At 46.3% G+C, this 22,360-nt stretch overlaps 1 protein-coding gene across 2 annotated transcripts in view; it reads right to left on the bottom strand.

Moving 5' to 3' along the window:
• Nucleotides 1-22,360, bottom strand: part of Pkc53E (Protein C kinase 53E) — a 235,858-nt gene that overhangs the window by 89,914 nt on the left and 123,584 nt on the right. For both annotated transcript variants that reach the window (XM_065431311.2, XM_065431310.2), the window contains exon 2: nt 426-457. In XM_065431311.2, the coding sequence (XP_065287383.2) occupies nt 426-457 (32 nt within the window). The remainder of the gene's footprint in view (nt 1-425; nt 458-22,360) is intronic.

A 22,360-nucleotide genomic window follows, 5' to 3' on the forward strand; every position in this document is an offset into this window, starting at 1 on the left:
TTTTTTTTTTTTTTCATATAAGTAGTCCATGTCACCCTGTCGGAATGTTCAACAGCGTTTCTCCAAAGACCAATTTTCTTTATATACAACCTCATTGCTGTACACTCATACCTTTTCCTGGAGTAGACCATCAAAACACTTCATTTGGATCACATAATTTACGGAGAAAAAGCTTGTCTTACTAGTTTTAGCACATATATTATAATGCAATAATTATTAATATGCCTTAGGGAATGAGCGACTTGCTTTTTTTAGCTATCAAAACTCATTTCTTCTCATTTTCTTTTGTACCATTTGTCTTTAGTACCAGCCTGAACATCAAATATGGCATATCTCCACCGCTCAAATTTTATGGATATCGACCAGTCTTAATTGCACCAACCTCAAGCAAACTACAATAAAAAATAAAGGGTGGCAGTACTCACTTTGGCACTGGTATCCCTGCTTCCCAAAGCCCCTGAAAAAATTCAAAAATAGGAAATAAACATTTAGTTCATCACTTTTGTAGCCAAACGCAAACACATATGTGCTACAAGATACTATTTGAATATAAACAAATAATGCATATCGTCCGTATATTTATTTTCTTATACTGTCACTGTAAACAAAGTAGTAATACATGCTAAATAGTTAAATACAACCTAATAGAATTCTCCAAACTTCCAAGTTGAACGTTGAGCAACTCCAAGAAAAAAGATAAGCCATCCTTATATTCACAAAATTGTCAAAAATAGCCCAATATTAACAGGGCTGAATTATTTCAGCGATCTTATTGCATGGCATATAACCCTCCTGAACAGTTTTAGTTGTTATAGCAGCATACAATATTGCTACACATGACTTCTTTAGCGAACAATTATTTCATGAACCGCATGTTCAAATTGTGCTATACCTACGGCACTCAATTTGCTGAGAAGTTCATCCTTCAATAGTTTTGCGCTACAGGAGAGGCTGGTTCCAAGAGCAAGTGTTTCAGAGACTAAATGTTTTATTAATCGTAGGCCATTTTCAAAAGTTGCACACGTTATGCAGTTAATGAGATCATTCACAGTACGCAGAAACATTGATGCACGCACATCTGGCAAGGAATAAGTATGGCTGTCCAAGGTACAGTTAACTAACCTTCTCAGCAGTAGGTAGTTGTATATGCCAGAGTATCTGAGAACATACTGAGAAACGCAGCATTAGAGGTAACATTGACGGCCTAAATCTGATGTCCACTTCGAACAGTCACTAGATTTTAACTTCTTCCATATGCAACAAACCACATCAAATTTGGAGAAGTGTTGGCCGAGAAAAAACGATTTATTTTTTGCGTGTATTTAGGTAGGAGCCCTCGAGCTAAAGCCATCGCCGACATACAAAGGAGCTGATTAAGCACGCGAATCTGAAATCACGGATTTCACAGTAACTCAGGGTACTCTAGCACTCTATACGCGGGAAAAGTGCACGACTGTTTACACGTCCATATCTCAAGTCACTTCAAAATAAACTTGCAGCCTTGCACCACATGATACGGATATTTGACCAGCACTGTTCGGTCTATGGCGTCGATGGCAGCTCCCGGTGCGGTAGCTTCAGGGCGACTTTCGTTTCTGCGTCGATCATTTCCGGTCCTGCCAAACGTCCGCACACGATCACGATAATCTAGAACTCCCTGTTACAGTTGTGTAAGCCACCAATCTAGTTCCATACCACTCTTACGCAGTGCCTCTTCAAAGTTTAGATTGAGCAACAGTTCGCCTGACTCTGTTTCATAAAATATACTTCCACAATTCATATCTGCGCGATAATCTTATTTCGTCCCCAACCCACATATCTCCTCGCATTGATCATCATCACAAAGTTGGAGTTTTCCAGTGTCGCACTAGAGCTTGTCATGAGTCTTCTCTTCCTAGGACGTGTCAATAAAGGAACCACCTTCCCGGCGCGTTGATTGCTATTGAAGACCACGCACAATTTCGTATGGCCATAATCGACACCATCGCTTCGGGCTTCACATGTCTATGACTACTTCACTTGCTGCCACCTTTGTTCTGTAATTTTTTTTTACTCCACTCCCCTCTGTATTACCTTGTGGTCTTGAGGGCATAATAAATGAAATGAACGAAGTTGCTAGCGTGGAGACTCAAGCGCTGGTTCAATTCTGCACCAAAACTAATCAGCTTGCTCCAGAATCCGGCGCACTCGGCGTCTGTTAGCACAGTGTGCAGGGAACGTGCCGCGTTTCCCAGAAGGCATTGCGCGCGTACGCATATGCGTACGCAACGCGGGCGAGGCTCGCCCGAAATGCGAGGGGCCAACTGAGCGCTTCGCCAGATTGCTAAGCGCCAAACTGATAAGCAGAAACCCGCTGCCGGCGGCGGGCAGCACAATGCAGATCAGTATGCAAATACACGCTGCGGAACAGCCCGCGAAAGCCAAGATCCGTAACCCGATAAAGGCCGTTGCCACGCAGAGCTCTGGTGCATAGTAACGCAGCACCGCGGCTGCAACGTCGAGCTTCAGAAACTGGAAGCACGGAGAATCGCTGCGCTTGGCCCTATTAACATGCAGCTTAGCAGTAGCAACCGCTGTGGCAACGAGAAAATGAAAACAGAAAACGTCCTTGTAGTGAGCGTCGCCGTTGTAGAACTAACTTTGAAGAAGGTCGCTACACAATAGATGCCACTGAGGTTCAGGACTTTTCAACTCAACCGCACACTGTAGCAGAAATGTTGGGTATCTAACACGAGTTCTCTACGCAGGTGCAATGCATAGCTGAAACTTACAAGCACGCCTTCGCAGGCTTACCTCGAACGGTGAGCATAACAGACGGCTCCATAACACAGAAAGAGCGCGGCGTCTGTGTTGTCGAATATTAGGCGGGTGCAAATCACGCAGGTTCTATTATAAGAAGAAGGGCGACTGCCTGATACTACAGAATTAGCGTGGCGGGCATTACACACACTCATTACCACCTGTCATAGTTTGCAAGTGCTTACAGCGTGGCAAAAAAAGAAAAAACCTCACTTGTAATTACTGATGAGATGGTCAAAGTAACATGTAACTTCTATCGGTTGCCCCATACATGTGCATCTGTGCCTAAACAACCGGGTTCCACTGCTGAAGAAGCGAATCGTAGAGCTACGCACGCGGTTGCAAACAGGCAACACTGGACTCAGCAGACCGCTGTGCAGAGAGCAGGACAGGCCGCAGCTTGGCGTCGACGCTGGGCGTGCATACAGCGCCTGGGGGTCTTTCACGCGCTCCTCAATTCAAGCATACAGGTGTTCTTGCACTTCGCCCCCATCAAAATGCGACCGCCGTGGCCGCGATTCGATCCCGCGACCTCTTGCTTAGCAGCCCAACATCATAGGCACTAAGGAACCGGAGGTGAAGTTCCGGTCAAAGTGGTGGAACACCTTCCGGCGCAGGTCGTGGCGCAGGCTTTAAAAAGCAGATTTGGCGCAGCAGCAAGCACTTATGGGGCAGGGTCCAACGCACGTGTGCTTGCCGTACCATGCAAATAATAACTGATATGGTCGATATGTCGTGGAGACGGCTCGGCGCGAAACCTACCCTGCAAGGACGTGACGCTCCGCCACACCGCGACGCACGCGAAGGACGCTCGGCCGGGTTCGTCGATACGGCGCACATAAAGGCACCACTGACGGATCGTCAACAAAGGCGTGTTTATTCACCGAGGATGTAAAACAGCATGCGGAAGTCGCAGCTTGCGGGCAAAGGCTCACCGCAAGACCGACCGAGTACGCGCGCTTGCGCTGAACATGACATCACGCAATATACTAATGCCAGGCCATGCACATTAGGCAATTTTGGAATAGGGGCCGCAAAGGTATTGCGGCCCTAAGGAAAAAAAACAAAAGAAATATAGCACCAGCGCCACTGCGCATGTGCGAGACGCAAATACGGTTTCGCGTCTGCGTCGGCGACTCTTTTTCACCGAAATAGCGCTGCGACACAAACTCGACGAAAAATTTTTGCGTCAACGAACATGGCGGCGCCCATAGAAGTGACGGCTCTCGCCGTGTACGGTAATTATGCACCACGTGCCATAGCTGGTCGCGGCGGCTCTTCTACAAAGGCTCGCAATCACCCCTAAACATAAAAAAAAAAGTTTACCTTCAATCCTAGACTGCGACATCCTCCTTCGGCAAACTCCGCGGTACCACGCGGATTCGATGAACAGAGAAATAAAGCGCCAGCAAGACGGTACAGCGGGCACTACATTGTACGTCCGTCAGAGAAAAATGCGCGAATGAGGAACCAGACGAGAAATTATGGACGGGCCTCTGCTTCTTTCTATGATGATGATGATAGCGTGCTGCTGGTTTTGATTCCAGCTTTGCTAGCTGCGAAGCATCGACGGAAGGAGCGATTCGCTCGTATGCATGCTTCGGCGCAGGCTCGGTGCAGTTTTCCGCTGAAATGGCGTTTTTGGCGCAGGATGGCGCAAACGATCGCTCTCGGCGCACTTGGGGCAATTGGCGCCGAAGATTAAAAAGAAAGAAAGAAAGAGAGAAAGAAAGGAAGAAACAATGAGAGAAAGACAGTTTTAAGAGTCTATATATACAAGTTACTTAAGTATGACATATTCACTGTTACCAAACGGGATGAATATTCTTAGAAGCTTTGATTAAAATATCGCTTATGACTAGATACCATTTTGGATCGATCAGCTGAATACGATTAAAACAGGCGTAATCTAAGAATAATTTCACCGCAAACAAGGCCAGCAAACTGGCTTTTTCACATGGGCGACACAGCAAGAAAAATTAAGGCCTGCGAGGTGTTCACCGTCACCACCACATTCTTTTATAGTCACCCACTCATCCAGTTCAACTCAACTGGCCCCCCTTTTCCATACAGCCTTTGCGAAGCAAATAAGCTGGCCAGAGTCGCACGTCATAGATTCATCCAATTAAAAAATAATTGATTTTTAAGGTGCGTCATCCGCGATGAGTACAGAACACCAAAGGCAGGTTTATTTGTACAGTAAAATATAAAAGATTCACACAGAAACTCCTCTGGGAGATGCCTGAGTATGCCTAAGCACGGTGCCGTCTGCTATCTCCACGCAGCCCGGTGTGTGTTACGAAACATGATCAGGCCAGTACAAACGACAGCGCCGTGGCGACACGAACGGGTGCGGACGGCGGCGCCAGGTGCGCTGATGGACGTTCCGATCATTATGAGCCGTTATCGCTCTTCAGCGCCTTATCCATCCGCGTCGAACCACTGACCAACGTACTCGGGCGGCGGCTTCGTACGGCACCGCCGCGCAGGCCGCACTTGAAAGCGATCTGCGATGCCGACAAGGAGTGCCGACTGCTGCTAGCTTCCCGCGTTGCGTTCTCGCGGCTTACTTGGCGTTGAAGAGAGACACGCAGGCCCGCATCTTGGAAGCCACTTTTGAAAGTGGCAGAGTGAGGTGTGTGCTGTGAGCTTCGCGAGCGCTGTATAGGCTGTGACACAAAAGAAACGAGACTAAGTGTGTAACTTGAAAAAAGAGGAGTTGGCAACAACTGTTTTTCTGACGTCATTCCCACACACCACCTCTAATTCATGCGGCCAGTTTCGACGGAACCGATCACGTCAATTGGGAGAGCTGCGTCGTTGAGTGAACACGTACAACTGCATTATGCCGGAAAAATGTCTCATGTAAAACTGAACAGCGAATCAACATCGAGTTTCTTGTGAAGCTTAAGAAATCAGCCACGGAAACATTTCAGGTGTTAACCGAGGCTTATGGAGATGAAACTGTTTCGTGCACGTGTGTTTGAACGGCGTAAGCGGTTTTCAGGGGGAAGGGACAGTGTGGAAAAATGATGAACGTGCTGGACGGCCAAGGTCAGCGATTACAGACCAAAACGTTGTAAAAGTTCGTGGTGTGATTCGTGGTGACCGAAGTTTAAGTGTTCGTGCAGTGGCGCAGTTGGTTAACTTGGATAGGGAAGCTGTCAACACATTTTAACGGACGAGTTACACATGAAGATTTGTGCGAAGGTTGTTCCAAAAATCCTGTCCGACGACCAAAAACAGTGCCGTAAAGACGTGTGTGAGGACATATTAGAACGCATTGCAAACGAACCAAATTTGTTGGAATCTGTTGTAACCTGTGATGAGACATGGATTTTTACCTAAGACCCAGAAAGTAAGCGCCAGTCAATGCAGTGGAAGTCTGCAGGGTCCCCAAGACCAAAAAAGCACGCATGTCAAAATCAAAATTCATGGCAATGTTAATTGTTCTTCTCGACATTAACGGAACTGTAATGATTGAGTGGTTACCCAGTGGTCAGACTGTTAATCAACACTACTACATTGAAGTACTAAAAAGACTTCGTGAAAAACTAGGAAAAAAAGGTCGCAGTTGTGGAGTGATTGATGGCTGTTACAGCAGGACAATGGTCCGGCTCACACGGCCCTATCTGTCGAGCAGTTTCTGACCAGCAAAAACATTACTGTGATGGGGCATCCTCCTTATTCACCTGATTTGGCTCCATGCGACTTTTCTTTTTATTTCCCAAGTTAAATCTTACTTAAAGGGAACCCATTTTACCTCAGTTGAAGAGGTTTATGCAAAAACGGAGAATCTCCTGAAGGGCCTTCCAAAAACTTCGTTCCAGAACTGTTACCAGCAATGGCAGCACCGAATGCAGAACTGTGTGAATGCTGAAGGGGACTACTTTGAAGGTGACAATGTCACAGATGACTGATTCTGTAAGTACAATAATTTATTGGACCAGTCTATATATTTTTTTTGTCACACCTCGTATACGTGTTCTCGTCTCTTTGTTGGCGTACGAGGGGCAGCACGAAGGTGAATTCGCTCGCAGCTGCGGGCGCTATCTCGAAAGCGGTCGCCTTACGAGACGGACGGCGGCATATGGTTTTCTCGTTGGGTAAGCATAGAAATGCTTACGCATGTGGGCGATAGGAAGGAATGGGGTTGAAGGGCAAGCCATGATTTACATAGGGGTAACGTTGGCGTAAAAAGTCACTTTCTACATGTGGAACTGGAGTGGCCGCGTGGAAGGATATTCGGTGTTCGTAGAACACACTACAGAATTGTCGCGTTTGCATTTCTTAGCCGGGTTACAAATTAAAATGCGTTAAACGGGTAATGACTTTACATGCGCTGTTTCCCATTCAATGATAAAAGCTATTATACCGACTACACACTGGCACATGCGTGTCTGAGGCGTCGTGCCGAGAGCGACTCTGCCGAAACAGTAACTGATTGCAACTGCTCCGTTCTCGTGGCAGCGATAAATTCGCAAGAAGCAGGGCCGACTGCGAACGCGAAAGGCACGCTTCGATTCCCGCGCACGTTATCAAGAACGCGTGCAAGGACTGACAGACGGACACGAAACGCGGGGCCATCTTTGTGACCGCCATGCATAGGATCTTGGCACCACATAGCCGCGGCACACACCCACACACAACGCGCCCTGCTGCGGCAGCGACACAGCTGCGACCCATAAATAAGCGGCCGCGCGCAACGACGCTTCGTTAGGCGCGCGCGCGGCGAACGGCAGCGCGCCAAGCGACCGACGTTCGCACGAGCCAAGCCAAAGCCCGAGCAAGCCAGCGCGCGTCGCGCTGGAACAGATTCGACTCCGTGTGGCCGGGCAGGATCGCGGTCGCGCACCCGGTCTCCATACTCGGTAGCCTTAGGATACGGGGACCGTATTATATACGTGAAAAGGTACTGTGAATGCAAAGACGCAAAGTTGCCCCCGTATTCAGAAATGCATGTTAAATTGGAGCCCGTGCTTGACTTGATATCCCAAGACGCCAGGACACTCATGGCGCTTTGGTGCGTTCACGACAGGCGTCATTTGTTCAATGTTCAATAGCATAGGAAGAGAACCAAAGCTGATGATTCGCAGTCAGCCTCTAGAATCTGAGCAGGAGTGTTTTTCTAGATCAATTATTCACAAGGGACACCGATCGTGCGAAGGGTACGTAGAGAAGCACGAAAATGGGTTTGGGGGTGTGCCGCAGGTATGAAATCATGACCAGCCGCTTACCGTCATCCTTAAAAAAAGAACTGTACCATTATTAAATGCCATACCAGTACTAACGTTTAGAGCCCAAACTTTCAACAAAGAAGCTTGAGAAGAACTCGAGGAGCGCGCAAGGAGATGATTACACAAATTTTATTCGTCAGCCAGCAGTGCAGGTCTAACGACGGTAGCCGGTATTGCATACATAAAATTAAGAGGATGTATATTTGGATGGGGCTTATCTAATGCAAACGAACGGTGGTCTATTAGAGCTACAGGCTGGGTTCCAAGAGAAGGGAAGCGCAGTAGAGGATGGTATAGAGAAGCAGACGGTGCGATGAAATGAGGCATTTGCAGGCACATATGCAGGCGCCAATTGACATAAGGTGGGGGTAATTGGAGGGGCTTTGTTCTGCAGCACGTATAGACGCAAAATAGAGAAAGGATGATCACTAGATCTAACGACAATTACGCGTAGACATATACAACAACCAAAATCGGTGGCGACATCTTGGAACGCCGTGATGAAACCATGGCATGCAAGAAGCAGTCGTGCAATGCGTGAACAACTATGTAGACATTATAGTTAAAAGCGAAAACATATGTAATCGCATTGTAAAACAGACCCTGCGACGTTAGCCCAGTGACTACGGCGTTGCGCTGCTGATCACGAGGTCGCAGGGTCGGATTCCGATGGGAATTCCAATCCAATAAACGATCGCGTACCGTGCATTGGGTGCGCGTTAAAGAACCCCAGGTGGTCGAAATTAAACCATCCGGTGCCCCCCGGCCCTCAGCCCCCCACCGACGCGCGCCTCATAATGAGCTGGTAGATTTGGCACTCTAGAAAGCCAGATTTCTTCATTCTTTTTCGGTCCCGTCTTCAGCGCGCCTTGTACAGATCTTGCGGCGGCACGCGCAAGACATCGGACCGACCACTAGCGCGCTCCTCGCCGGCACACGCATAATCCCAGTATTTCGGCCTAGCGCGCACCTGCTACGCTGAAGCAGCCCACCGATCGGAAGACAGGCACAAAAGGCCGGGGGCCAGCGGGCAGGCGTCGTCGCTACGCGTCCTCTAATGGTACGTCCACACTAGCGACAAAAACGCGCGCGACACAACGCGCGCGGCGAGCGGTGCTGTCGCGCGCGACAAGATTCACGAAAAGCGGCAGCAACGCGCGGCAAACGCGCGAATGGGTGCGAGACCCATTTTTCGCGGCAGACGCGAAACGTCCACCAATCAGAAGCGAGCCGCTTTACGAGCCGCGCTGTTGTGGCGCCACCTGTCGCATAAGCAAAGAATCATAATCTATGGGCTCTGAGACTGAACAGTGACACGCGCGCCGTAAAATCTCAGAGGCCATTTCCAGTCAAGGGGGCTGTTTTTGTTAAGCCTTACCACACCGCCACTGAGGCGTCGACGAAGAATTCGCCTCGCAATGGAGGCGCTTTTGGAAACCGTTCGCGGATATGCGTACCTCTATGATAAATCGAGCGTCGGACAAGGAGCTGCGCGCCAACCGCTGGCACATTATGGACAGCAGTTTGGCATGACAGGTGAGTAATTGGTGAAGGTGGGGAAGCAGAGTGCGCGCCTTGCCCTCAGTGTCCCTGTACCGCACTCAAAACTTTCTCGTCCGCTGTCTGGCACGTCGGCGTCGCACAAGTAAAGAACAAACAAGTATTATAGTGTTCACAGTCACCAGTAGCTCCTCGTCCGTATCCGACATGCCTGAGCGTGGCCGGCAGTGGCGCAAAAAAACACAGACACTTCCGATGGAAGACGAAATGGGCGGAACGGAGAGCGCGTTGTCGCGAGAAGTATCGAATGGAACGAGACAACGCGGGACTCCACGGGACGCTGCCGCGTGCCGCAAAACGCGACTGTGGACTTGCCAGCACGCGTCTGCCGCGCGGTCGCTTGCCGCGTGCGGCGTGTCGCGCGCGTTTTTGTCGCTAGTGTGGGCGTACCATAATAAAGCCCCGCCGCACGCAGCTTCCAGCGACGACCGCCAGTCGCACATCCGTGCAACGCGCTACGAGACAGCCGCGCGATCCGCTAAGGGCCGATTTATGCCTGTTTCACATGCTGCGACTGGAACGACGAAAATCGGTGCTGTCGCACGCGTCGCAGAGCGATTTTTAGAGGGCCCATTTCACATGATTGCGATTTTAACAATGCGACTGGTGCGATTCCCAGGGTTGCTTACTGCCAGGTTTCATGGCACACGTTGCACAATTATTTTATTGTAATGAATAAAACGTTTAACTTATAATATTGTTGACTTTTCTTTATTAGGAGCAAATAATATGCTTGTTTTGTAATTTAAAAACGTGTTGAAGTTAACATTTGTTTCGGAGTGCGCGACGGCGGTTTCTGTAGTTCAGTGCGACATCGCGCACGTAAACAATGGTAAACAGCTGTTCGCAGGTGGTTCAGCGATTCTTTATTCTATGGTTCAGCGCTGTGTGTTATTTTATCTACCTTCTATGACCGTTTCGTTCTGCCTGCGCTACAACAATATACAAGATGACCTATCGACAAGTTCATATAGCTACCCTCACCGTATATGCAGTATTCGGAATTCGGCTGCCACGAAGTTGTCGTGTCAGCCCAACAAGATCCTCGCGCTACCCGTGCTCGGCGTCAGCTTCTGGAGAAATGATGCGTGTATATTGCCCGTCATTGCGCATATGTGGTGCCTGCTCCTAGCCATATTCTTACGCCAAACGCAACAAGAAGCACCAACCCGAACGCCCGCGTGTGCCCCTGAACGAAGCCTCAAACGATCTGTGTGATTACGACGTGGAATGAAAATTGTGTTGTGAAATTCAACCTTAGCGCTAGCCTGGTTCGTCCATCGCCGCGCTCGCGCTGCGAATGTATATATGGGAGCCCTCTCTAAATATTTCTAAAGGCGCAAAAGCCGACGCATCAAATGTTTCGAGCAGTTACCGTCACTTTTGTAAAAACCTGTACGTTGTAACATAGCATTCTAAAAGACACGCTTCTCGTCCACTTTGTTGTCCCGTGTCTCGCGCTGGTAGTATACTAGGAACTTCTAACAAGAAGACCATATCAATACGCGCTATTCATAACGCAGGATCGTAGGCCCACGGCAGGCGGACTTGCCGTAGAATTTTTCAGCTTTCTGCTCAGCCTCGCACGCCTCTCAAGGTTAGCCTGTTTTGTGGAAATAAATATTATTATTATATTATTAATGTTATTAGATATTATAGCTTCTTCACTGTAATTTATAGCAATCATCCGGATTTCTTAAGCTAGTCATGCATTTAACCTGTATTAGATCAACATTGTTACGACGTGTTTACGGGAGTCATTTAAAACTAGATTGCTCAGCCAGAGAAAGAACAAATGCAAGCCTCAGTGTTTATTCCAATTTGGTATTCCTAAACAGATTGTATTGGCAGAATTTTATGCCTGCTTGCATTTCCTGCAATTCAATGTTCAGAGCTGGAGAAACTTATTCCTTTTCTTGCTGTCGAAAGGCTGCTTCAATGTCGATAGCAAGCTATAATTATTCATTTCGAAAGTGTTAAGCAATGACTATATGTCTAAGCTTATCAATGCATTTTTGTTCTACGAACACAATTAAGTTTTCTCTCTCCCTCTCATTGACAGCCATGGAGTGAAACTGTTCACTTTCATAAGTATCCGGATGCAAACATTCTGGAGTTTGTCCTGAGCATTTATCTGCATCCTATAGTGTGCATGTATGTATCAAGTTTTTGTGTTACAATCGCAGTGATCTACACATATTGTTATATTGCAACAAACAAATTTATTTCACTTTGTTTTCAAATCTACAATGTGGCCATGCAGTAACGACTGCATTAATAAGCAAAGAAGAAAACTGCAGATTCAGTGTACGTGTTGGAATCTATGCGAAGTGAAGTTTTTGTCAAGTGGTCAATTAAATACTGTTAAAGTAACTGCGATATATACAATTTGTCTTATTTTCAACAATCCAACATGTCATCTTTTGCAAGGTTTGCTTATGCACCGCATAGGTCACAACCTTAATGTAATGTAATTTTTATGCATTACACTGTTCACAAACCATACCGAAACGCAAATGGCAGTTAATGTAGATGCACGCTGCGAGACATCAATGCAGTGACGTTTGTTGAGCAAGAAATGATGCGAGGTATATGCAGATAAATGAATGACATGTGCTTATATACATATTTATTTATATACCTCGCAGGCTGCAAGGTTGGAGTATTATGCGAGGGGGAATAGAAAAGTAGCTACAGAAGGAAGAAGGGCACAACATAAAAAAAAACATCAAAAAAAGCAGTGCCAATACATTGCACCAACTAGTCCGTGTTTTACTGGCACAACATTATACAATACTTAACAAACAATAACAGAAAAAGTTACTGCCCGTGCACCCTGTACAGACAGTAAACCAGCAAAGCTGAAATGTGCAGCCCCGGTGTTTATCACTGGGTTAATTTCAATGGTTTATTCAAGTCTTTCTATATTATTGGTTATGTCTGTGTTTCTTAATGAGGTTATGCACATGTTTGGCTTGGGTTTATCACATTGTTTATTTGGAATGCCACACATTGCACTTTGCAAGATCACTATCATGGAAAGTGCAATGAGTGGTTCATTGTGGTATTCCAGCGGGTCCATCAAAGTCTTTCTGAATTATGTTACACACTTGTGTTTTTTAATGCATTAATCATAATGTTTATGACTCAGTTATGCACTGCAGTTACGAAGTGACACACCGGGGCTGCACATTTCATTTAATTAAATACAGGGACACATTTTCGAACCTATTGGGAAGTCGGAGAGAGACTGCTGCACGCGTGCTCTGCTGCTAGAGAGAAACGACGTCACTATCGGTCTAGCCAATGGCCCACCACACCTTTGCTGTGAGATAATAATGACATCATGATCTTGTCTTAACCCCGTCCCCCTCTGTGTCCCTTCCCTGCAATAATACGCAGATAAATGTATGTTTGAAATGCATAAGCATTTCTGTCTACCCAAAAAGAAATGTCGCCGTCCATCATGCAAGACGAATGCAATGGCTCACACCCCCTTAAACAATGGCTCATACCCCTACACTAGGGTTTTTGGGATCGGACCATGAGTGTTTCGCCTAGGCATATACAGCTTCACTGTAAAAAGAATGAACACCTTTCTGCTAGAAACCAAGGCAATCATGAGGTGTATTAATATATGAAAGTTTATTGAACATGCCGAGTAAATGCTGTTCGACAAGCAATAAACCGAATTTACACAAAAAGCAGAAGCAAGATCTGATGTGTGTCCATACAGATTCCAACAGGAAACGCATCCATCTCTGAAAGTGTAACAGTGGCCATGCTGACACAAGATTCTCCCAGTGTGTTTGCATCTACAACATCCATAATTTCTCTAGGCAGCCGATCTCCACAGAATGCTAGCTTCTTCCTCTACAATGCACTCTCCACATCTGAGCGTGCATTGTAGAGGAAGAAGCTAGCATTCTGTGCAGATCAGCTGCCTAGAGAAATTACGCAAGCTGTAGATCTAAAAATGCTGGGTTAATCCTGTCAGCACGGCCTCCGTTAGAAATGGATGCATTTCCTCTCGGGAAACACACATGAATTTTTGATTCTCCTTTTTGTGCATGTTCAGTCTATTGCTTGTCAGCGAGCATTTACTCGGTGTGTACATTAAACTTTTGGTTGTTAGATCATCTCGGTTTTCTTGTTTGTCCTATGTGTTCTCTGGTGCCATCTGCAGCCAGGCTATTCGTTTTTTTTTTTTTTTAGACTGCAACAAGTCACTTTAATGGCCCTCATGATACCTTATAAAATCTTTTATTTGGCCAATGTAGCAAGAATGTACAGTGTGAAGCAGTAAGAACAGGGTATGCTAACTTCTGATTAAAAGGTTTATTGTGAAAATGCAGTGATCTATAAAGGTTACCACAAAGTAGTACAGCAATAAAACCTGATAAAGACTAGTGCTTGATGAAACCAAACATAAAAGCAGGAAAGGGAGAAAATACATATAGATATACAAGTCCAGGGAAAAAAAAACATTGTGATCATCAAGTGTGCATGTGGCTACCTTCCAGGAAACTCATTTTTTTCCCAGTGGCATGGAACTGGAAGTATGTGCTTGCATAAACAAGCTGTCAGTCCGTCTATTGGAATAACAACAAAGTTTCTTGAAAGGTGCTGGCATGCAGGATTGGCAATTGTAATGATTTTTTTTTCTTGCACTTGGAATTTTTCTATATTTTCTTTCTGTAGCATCTTTATTTATGTTTGCCTGTATCAAGCACCAATTTTTATCTATCCTTCAAAGATGTCTTTCTTTTTCTGGGGAAAACTCGGGGAAGGCAGGAGATGGAAATTCAAGACGATGAGCAACATGAGAACAAGGTGAAAGTAGGAGCCAACGTTTTCACACGTGGACCTTGAAGAAGACAAGTCCACTTGTCGAAACGTTGGCTCCTGCTTTCACCTTGTTCTCGTTTTGCTCATCGTCCTTTTTTTTTGTGCTAATTTATATAACTCGCCACATTTTTACAAATGAACCTCAGTTGAAAGTTCGTCCTCATCCATATCTAGTGTCATCCTGTTGATACTGCTTCATGCTATCCACTCTTGCAACATTTGTGTGTGTGTGTGCACACGCGTGGATTTGGATGTGAGATCGGGCCCTTGGGCAGAGGTATCATTCTTCTCCTGTGCAGCCTTATGAATTCATTAACTATACTGCAACAGAAATTCGATGGACAGGAACGAAGTGAACACACCGAGTACTTCTTTCTTGTCTGTTGTCTATCTGTAGCACTTTAGTTAATAATGAATATACACAAACTCATCTAGTTCTCAGTTATTATGTCAGGCTTATAAGCCCGCTTGTTTCCTGAAATATCTGCATGGCTATGAATTCTGTAATTTAATTTCTGGCTATGTGCTTGCAAGTCGCGTGTCAATCTCCTGATTTTCCCGACAATCTTGTGTGATGTGCAGGCCCAGACAGTTTCTGGTGAATCCATGCAGGGTGTAATCTGCACTACAAGTGCTGCTTTGATTGCCTTCAGTTCAGCTTTTCTAGGTGTAGGATGACCTGGAATGGTACTCACTTATATGGCGTTTAGTTTTATGTAGTGTCATACTACTGTTACACTGGTATTGCCAGATGATTGTACTATATGTGCCTTATGTTTGCTTGCATTTTCATGATTAGCAACCTCCTCTGTGTGTTTGGCAGTTGCATATAGTCTCCTGCCCTAATTGTTTGCCCCCATATTCCACGGTATGGGCCTGTTGTGTTTCAAGTTCAGGTACTCCCGAGGTTGTGTTTCTGAAGGGAGGGGTAGTCATCTTTGCATCTCGTATGCTAGCTGGCATAGTATCTTGGGACGAGGTTCTGAGCTCTTGAGACAAAGAATTTGTGCTGCAGGCTGCAACTCTACTCCGTCTAGGAGCTTGTTCGTCAGCTCTTTTTCATAGAGGTCATCAAGCATGGTACAGTTGGAAAGACCTGTTATTACTACCCGATGCCTGTATTCGATGAGTTGTCTTTTTTGTGTGCTGCTGGTAATTCATACCGTGCCATACCTTGGACACAAGCACAGCATCTGCGATTTTCTATAGTATGCACTAGTCCACCCCCATTATTTCGAGATTATTCTGTTCACCAAGTGTGGAAGTTGCGTCCAGGCATTGCATAATTGTTTCACCCACGTGCTGGCTCTGCCGTCACGGGCTTACACTAGCTGAGGATTTGTGGATGTTGACTTGCGGGCATATTTGTCCAGCTATGTGGATCACAATGTGCAATCTTGGGTAGTTCTTGATTCTAGTCTTTCTTTTTTTTTCCGACGTCCATATGAGCTGACTTATCAGAAAGCGAGAGGCCAGACTGGCCAAGAAAGTCTGCAGTGTTGTCGAGGGCTTGTTGCATCATTCTTGATTTCTGTATAAGATAGCTTTCCCATGGACTGTAATACACCATAGGCTGTAGTGTTTCTTGTAGTATGCCCGTGTTGTTGGTGTGTGTGCGCCAAATGTACCTCCAACTCTCACCTGAAATTTTCTGTCTTTCAGAAAGTTGCTGTTTAAGTGCTCTACCAGAAATGTTTTTGCTTATCGTTCCTCTTATTAGAGCAGCATGAGGTACTGTTGTTAAAAGCCTTTTCACTCTCTTCACTCTTTCATAAGCAGTATTACACAATGTCCTGCAATAAAGTTTCTGCTGCTTATGTCCCACTCATATCTGCCAGAAGGGACAACTCTCGAAAAAGGTTTTCTTTGTGCTATGTGTGCGACGTAGTATGAGCATTCATGCCTTTTATACATCTGTAGAACCAGCTTCCTGACAGAGTACTTGCTACACCTGCTCATGCTTATTTGTGCAGTGCTGTTGAACAATACATATCGATGCAATGAATATTTACACACTCGAATTATCACGAAAGATGGTTGGTTTACAATTCTGCCCTTTGCTTTCTATTGGTGTTAGATTTTGCATAAGCATGCCCCCCTATGCAATAGTATTTTGAAGTGTAAGGGTTTAATAAAAGGTGATGAACTAAATCTAAGTGCAAGAGCTTTTTTTCTCACCTACAACTCCCATCGAAATGCGACTTCCATGGCTGGCAAATCAACCCCTCGCCTTGTGTTGGCAGCAGAATGCTATAGCCACAGTGGCAGGTGAACAAATTGAAGAACAATATTTCTGTCTATAATTTTTTTTCTTGCCTGTATGTAAGTAAAGTTTGGAATAAATTTGTCATGGCAAAAAAGCCCAGTTTATGGTCTTTTATTGAATAAGCCACATATTGTGTATAGTTGAAACGCAGAAATTTGTTCTGAAATCCTTGGGTGATATATGTTCTTGCAAGTAGCATGGTATTTCATTACTTATAAAAATAATAATCGCAGCGGATATCGTTATATGGATTTACACACTAATATATGTGATCACAAACTTATTAGAAACTTACTAGAAACATGGAAGGCATGTTTCTGCACACTTGATCCGCTGTGAATGTGCAAGAACTGCTTGTACTGGCTGACTTCACTGCACAGTTTTGATTTACTTTTCTTCAGCGTGTCGTTTTATACTGTTTTATCCCCACAAGAACAGGCCGTTTGCCTGCTTTTCGCATTGTTGCACGAGTTCTACATAATTGTGCTGGAGGGTACGTTGTCACTTTGCCTCTATAGCAAGCAATTTAATTAATCTGCTAGCTGTACAGTTGATTACCTTGCAGAGCAAGTGTTCATACAGATGCAGTAAGGATACAAAGTCCGCAACATAGCCTATGTTTATTGGTTTCTGTGCAAGAAAAAAAAAAATCTCCAGAGAAGAGGTGCAACTTAGCGTGCATGTAATATTTTATTCAAGCCACGGATTTAATACTACCGTAGCAAATTCATTACGATAGCCTACACTTTTGCTCTGTCAAATTTAATAAGAGGCAAGATAAGCTTTCAAGATGAATCGGGAAATTCATGCTTGAAAACCGACAAGAAAATGCAACTGAACGGTACCGCGTTCAGCGCAACGTAGAAACTTCGGGTACTTTGCTGTCTTGTCATTTGCCCTTGCCGAGGTTGAAATAATTCAAGCTGCTCCGTAAGCGCGATTTTTGCATGCTACTCAACAAAAGAAAATTGTGACGACCTCGTCGTCTGCTGGGGATCGAACACCTCCTAGGACTGACAACTCGCAAAGGCGCACGAAGCAAAGGTGAAAATGCACTTCATTTGCTGTGTAGCGTGTCAACAAACGCATAGCAATAGGAGAATGCAATCTGTACAAGTTTTTTATTCTCCCTTAATTCGCGCACGTACCTAATTCGACGATCCACGTCTCCGCGATTGCACTGCTCGTGCGAGACGCCATCAAAACAAACCGGCGAAATAGCTCCGTTGACAGCTCTCCGCGCAATTTCGACGGAAAATCGCAGCGATCGGTGCGACGGTGCGACTGTGCGACCAACCGGTTGGTCGCAGCCGAAAATCGGGGGGTCGGCACTGCGACCGCGATTTTCATCGCAAACGACGGAAATCGCACTTCCGGTGCGACGAAAATCGCATCATGTGAAACAGGCTTTACGCTCAAACCGCCCATGGCCGCACGCCGCACCGCAAGCGAGCGGTTCGCCAGTAATGGCCGACGTGACGTCACGAGAGGCGGTCGTGAACTTTCGCCTCCGTGCGGCGACCGCATAAACATGGCGCTGGTTCGAAGCGAAGCGGAGCGCGAGGCCTAGATCGCTAGGCTGCCGCGGCAGTTTGTTTTTTGTGTGGTTTATTGTGATCACTGCAAGAGCTATTCAGCACCTGCAAAGCTATGTGTCTAACACAACAAGCAGCTGTACTCTTCCTGACCTCTTCAGTCCGTGCGATCGCCAGAGGAAACAGACGGATGTGTGTTGTGTTTACGCGAGGATCGGAAGGAATGAAGCCACCGATTTCGTGTGCTTTAGGTCGTTTTTTGCATGTGCATTGCAAACGTGAAGGCCATCGCTCACACCTGCATGCTAAGCATGACACTAGTTCGGTACGCGCCAAAATGAAAAGATTTGCGACCGCCCACCTCAGCATATAGTGTCCGTAGGTGTTGTGTGTGCGCGCTTCATCGATACGAAGATTGCACGTTTGTGCAGTGCTGGTTTATGTTTCAGAAGTGATGACACGATGTGTAGCGATGAGCTTCATTGTCGTCTCATTGCAGGCATTCGTAATGTGCTGTTTGTGTCTTGCTTCGTGTGAGGTGTTTTGCCGGCTGCGATGCTCATTGGTGACCGCGAACACGTACAGAATGTTCGAGCGCTGGGGTTCTTACTTTTACGAAGCGTAAGTGTACTGTGATATGTACGTGCAAGGCGTATAAGTGTTCGTTTCATCCAATATGCATATGTTCTGAAGTGAACAGTGCATAAGCGTTGCGGGCGAGTTTTGGTTCCGGCCCTTTCTGCCTCGTTCACGTATCTTGTGTGTTTTTTGGAAGTTATTTCTGTGCTATGAAGGTGTTTATAATCGCTGAGGGCAATATAAGGAATAGCTTAAAAGTTACATGAGTACATGCGCGCTGTCGTGAAATGTGGACGCGCGTGTGCACTGTTCTGATGTACGCGAATTTCGGGCACTCTTCATTTTTGTGATGTGGACATTGGTGTAAACAGCAGAAATCCTGAGGCGTATTTCTAGATTAAGCAATGTATACATTCTTATACTGAGAGATGTGAGCGCCTTGCATGTGCAAGAAATTCAGCTGCCAGCTGCTTGTTTCTTGTTAGTGTCTGAGTACACACTGTTAGTGCCAACACCAGTGGCACAGCATGATAAGCATATAATGTGTGAAAACGAGATACCTCATTTTGATTCTTGACAATTTGAATTTTTTGATAAAAAGCCATATGCATGTTTTAACAAAGCATGAAGATGACAACACAACTGGTATGGTCAATATATGATTCGAGGATTGTAGCGGAAGAAAAAGAATGCGGGCACAGAAGGAACGACTATAGTCGGATACAACTTTAGAAAAAAGGGGAGGCCCCGCCCAGATGACCAAAGCGCGATGTCAGATTGCTTCCGTGACTAAAAAAAATTCCACTAAAAAAATTGTGCTTCTGAAACGCGCAATTCTAGGTATAAATAAAGACTTTTGTATTTTGATAACTGGTTTAGTAGAGCTCTCATGTGCTACAGCACATGCCGGATCGCTACTGAAAAATAACCCCTTGCCTTCCACAACGCTGCCCGTCGTCTGCTCTAGCTTCATGCAAGTGACAAAAGTAGAAAGAGCAGCTCTGGCTTTTGCGCTTGTTTGCATGTACACGACACATTTACTACTCCTGTTCTGCGCTTCAAATGAATCAGCTGCTATTGAACAAGTACTTATATAAAACAATGCATTTATCGCAACCATTACAAACTCAAGATGCTCGGTGTCAGCGAAAGCACAGTGTTGAAGGTGAGGAGGGAGGTCAAAGCTTCGCATATTTCGGGTGGTAAACTGTCGACGCCCTCGCGAAAGTGCCCATGAAATGCGGAGAAAAGAAGACGCAGCACGAAGTATGACACGTTGTACGCACCGAGGTCGTGTGCATGATTTCTTTCGCCGCAACGAGATACCAACGGTTGAAAAGATCACTAACGAGTTCTCAAAGCGTATATGGTGTTATGTTTGTGCCCTGGGATTTGTCTGACGGAAGTCCAGTGCTATGGTGTGTCGACTGTGGAGGCAGCATTCATCCCCGCATGGTCCCTGCTTCGAGCACACGACTACATGCCCGGCTCGGGTTTCCCCGTGGCTCCATGGTGTCCACGGCGGAAGCAGCCACCGTATCACGGACTGCTATTCGGCCCCTTCCTGTGACGGCAGCAATGCAACCCCCCCTCCTTTGTCCAGCAGTGCCCGCACCACGAACGACTCCAACTGTGTTTGGGACGGTTTCCAAAGGAGGGCTGTGTTTCAACCCTGTGCCTTACAGTTGGTTCCCTTTGTCCTATGCGGGCCATAAAACTTCCCCGGCGCGCCATTCTGACCGACCACCAGATCGGCCCGACGCCGCAGTGCAGTTTGAGGAAGTGCTGGCCACCGAGAGCGTCGTTAGGACCACGGAGGCTGCCCAGAGACCCTCTCTCTCTCGACCTTGTTTTGTCCTTAGGGACTGTCTGGCGAATCTGTGGACTCAGGGGTGTTATTTAAGCAGCTTGCAGCTGCTCTGTTGGTCTCTCTCCTGATAACGACGACAACATGTAAACATTATATAAAAAATTCTTCACCGAGAAAGCTCTCCTCGTCTCTGACTCTGCGTGAAGTGGGGTCCAGACCTCCTGCCAGCCACACATACCTCGACACACGCAACAATGGATCTCCCATCACTGAAGCGGTGTACTGTGCGTCGCCTGCTTGTTGAGATCTGATTCAAGCACGAGAAGAGGAGCTGCAATTCGCTGCTGACCGACCGGGATGACATCGCTGAATGGCAGAATCGCTACCTTCGTGACGTGGAGCGCTATGGGCAGAAGGCCGAAAGATCTTTTTCCTGGACAAGACATGGGTGACTGCGGTACACACTGGGTCGATCGTGTGGACAGACATTGTGGTGAAGAAGCGCGGACACCTATACGCTCGAGCAAATGGCCTGCCGATGGGTCTGAAACAACCTTCTGGAAAAGGCCAGCGCCTGATTTTGACGCACATTGGCAGCGAGGATAGTTTCGTCGATGGCTGCTTAGATATATTCTGAGGCTAAAAAACAAGCGACTACCACGAAGAAATGGACGACAATCACTTCGAGGGATGGTTTAGTGACGTTCTGCAGAAGTTGCCTGTTGGTAGCGTCATTGTTTTGGGCAATGCACCTTACCATTCCCAGCGAGAAGAGAAATTGCTGTCAACAGCTTGGAAGAAGGAAAAAATACTGGAGTGACTCAAAAGCAAAAACATCACCTACAGCGAAAGGGTGGTTAAAAAGCAGCTGCTTGAGTTGGTAGCATCTGTAAAGCCACGCTTTCTGAGCTACATCGTAGACAATGCAGCTGAAAGGGCCGGTTGCATCGTACTCGGGCTCCCACCGTACCACTGCGAATTTAATCCTATCGAGCTCGTGTGGCCAAAGGTAAAAAATGACATAGCTGAGGACAACAGAGGCGTCAAGCTGTCCACGGTCAAAGACGTCTCGAGGGAAAAACTCAAGCACGTAACGACGGAAGACTGGAGGAAGAAACTTCACCATGTGATGGACCTGGAGGCAAAGTTCAGACTTGATACGTCTAGAAGTGACCGCATGCAACCCATCATCATCCAACTGGGTGAAGATGACAGTGAAGAAAGCGACTCCGACTGCGGGCTGTCCGGCATTGAGCCACTCGAAGCATAACGGCTTCTTTTTAATGAAAGAACAGCCCTTATTAGAGCTAGCAAAATATTGCCGGTGGGTTCGCAGCAGCCAAGCATTCTGCCGTGACCTCTCAAATAAGCAGTTCATTTGGTGACATATTCCTTTTAATGGAAGCCCAATTCTGAAAAAGCAACGTCCTGCACAGATCGTGCTCAATATAAGTATTGGCATGGAAACGTGCTGAAATGCTGGAAAATCTGAATGCAAATACGGTTGTTAACCCTGAATAACTATGCGGGGCCCAAAATGCCATTCGGGCAGCCACTGTCCAGCTTCACACGAAAAAGCAGTAGTCAACGTGTGACAGCCACACCAATGTGCACGCCAAAGCACATTGTGCTTTGCGTGCAGTTGTGCTGCCCCTACTGTTATTTCCAGCCCATTGAGATGAATAATGCCAATGTCAGAAGGCCCAAAATACTCTATTGGGCAGCC

The sequence above is a fragment of the Dermacentor albipictus genome, chromosome 8 (assembly GCF_038994185.2).
Source record: "Dermacentor albipictus isolate Rhodes 1998 colony chromosome 8, USDA_Dalb.pri_finalv2, whole genome shotgun sequence".
Classification (NCBI taxonomy): Eukaryota; Metazoa; Arthropoda; class Arachnida; order Ixodida; family Ixodidae; genus Dermacentor; species Dermacentor albipictus.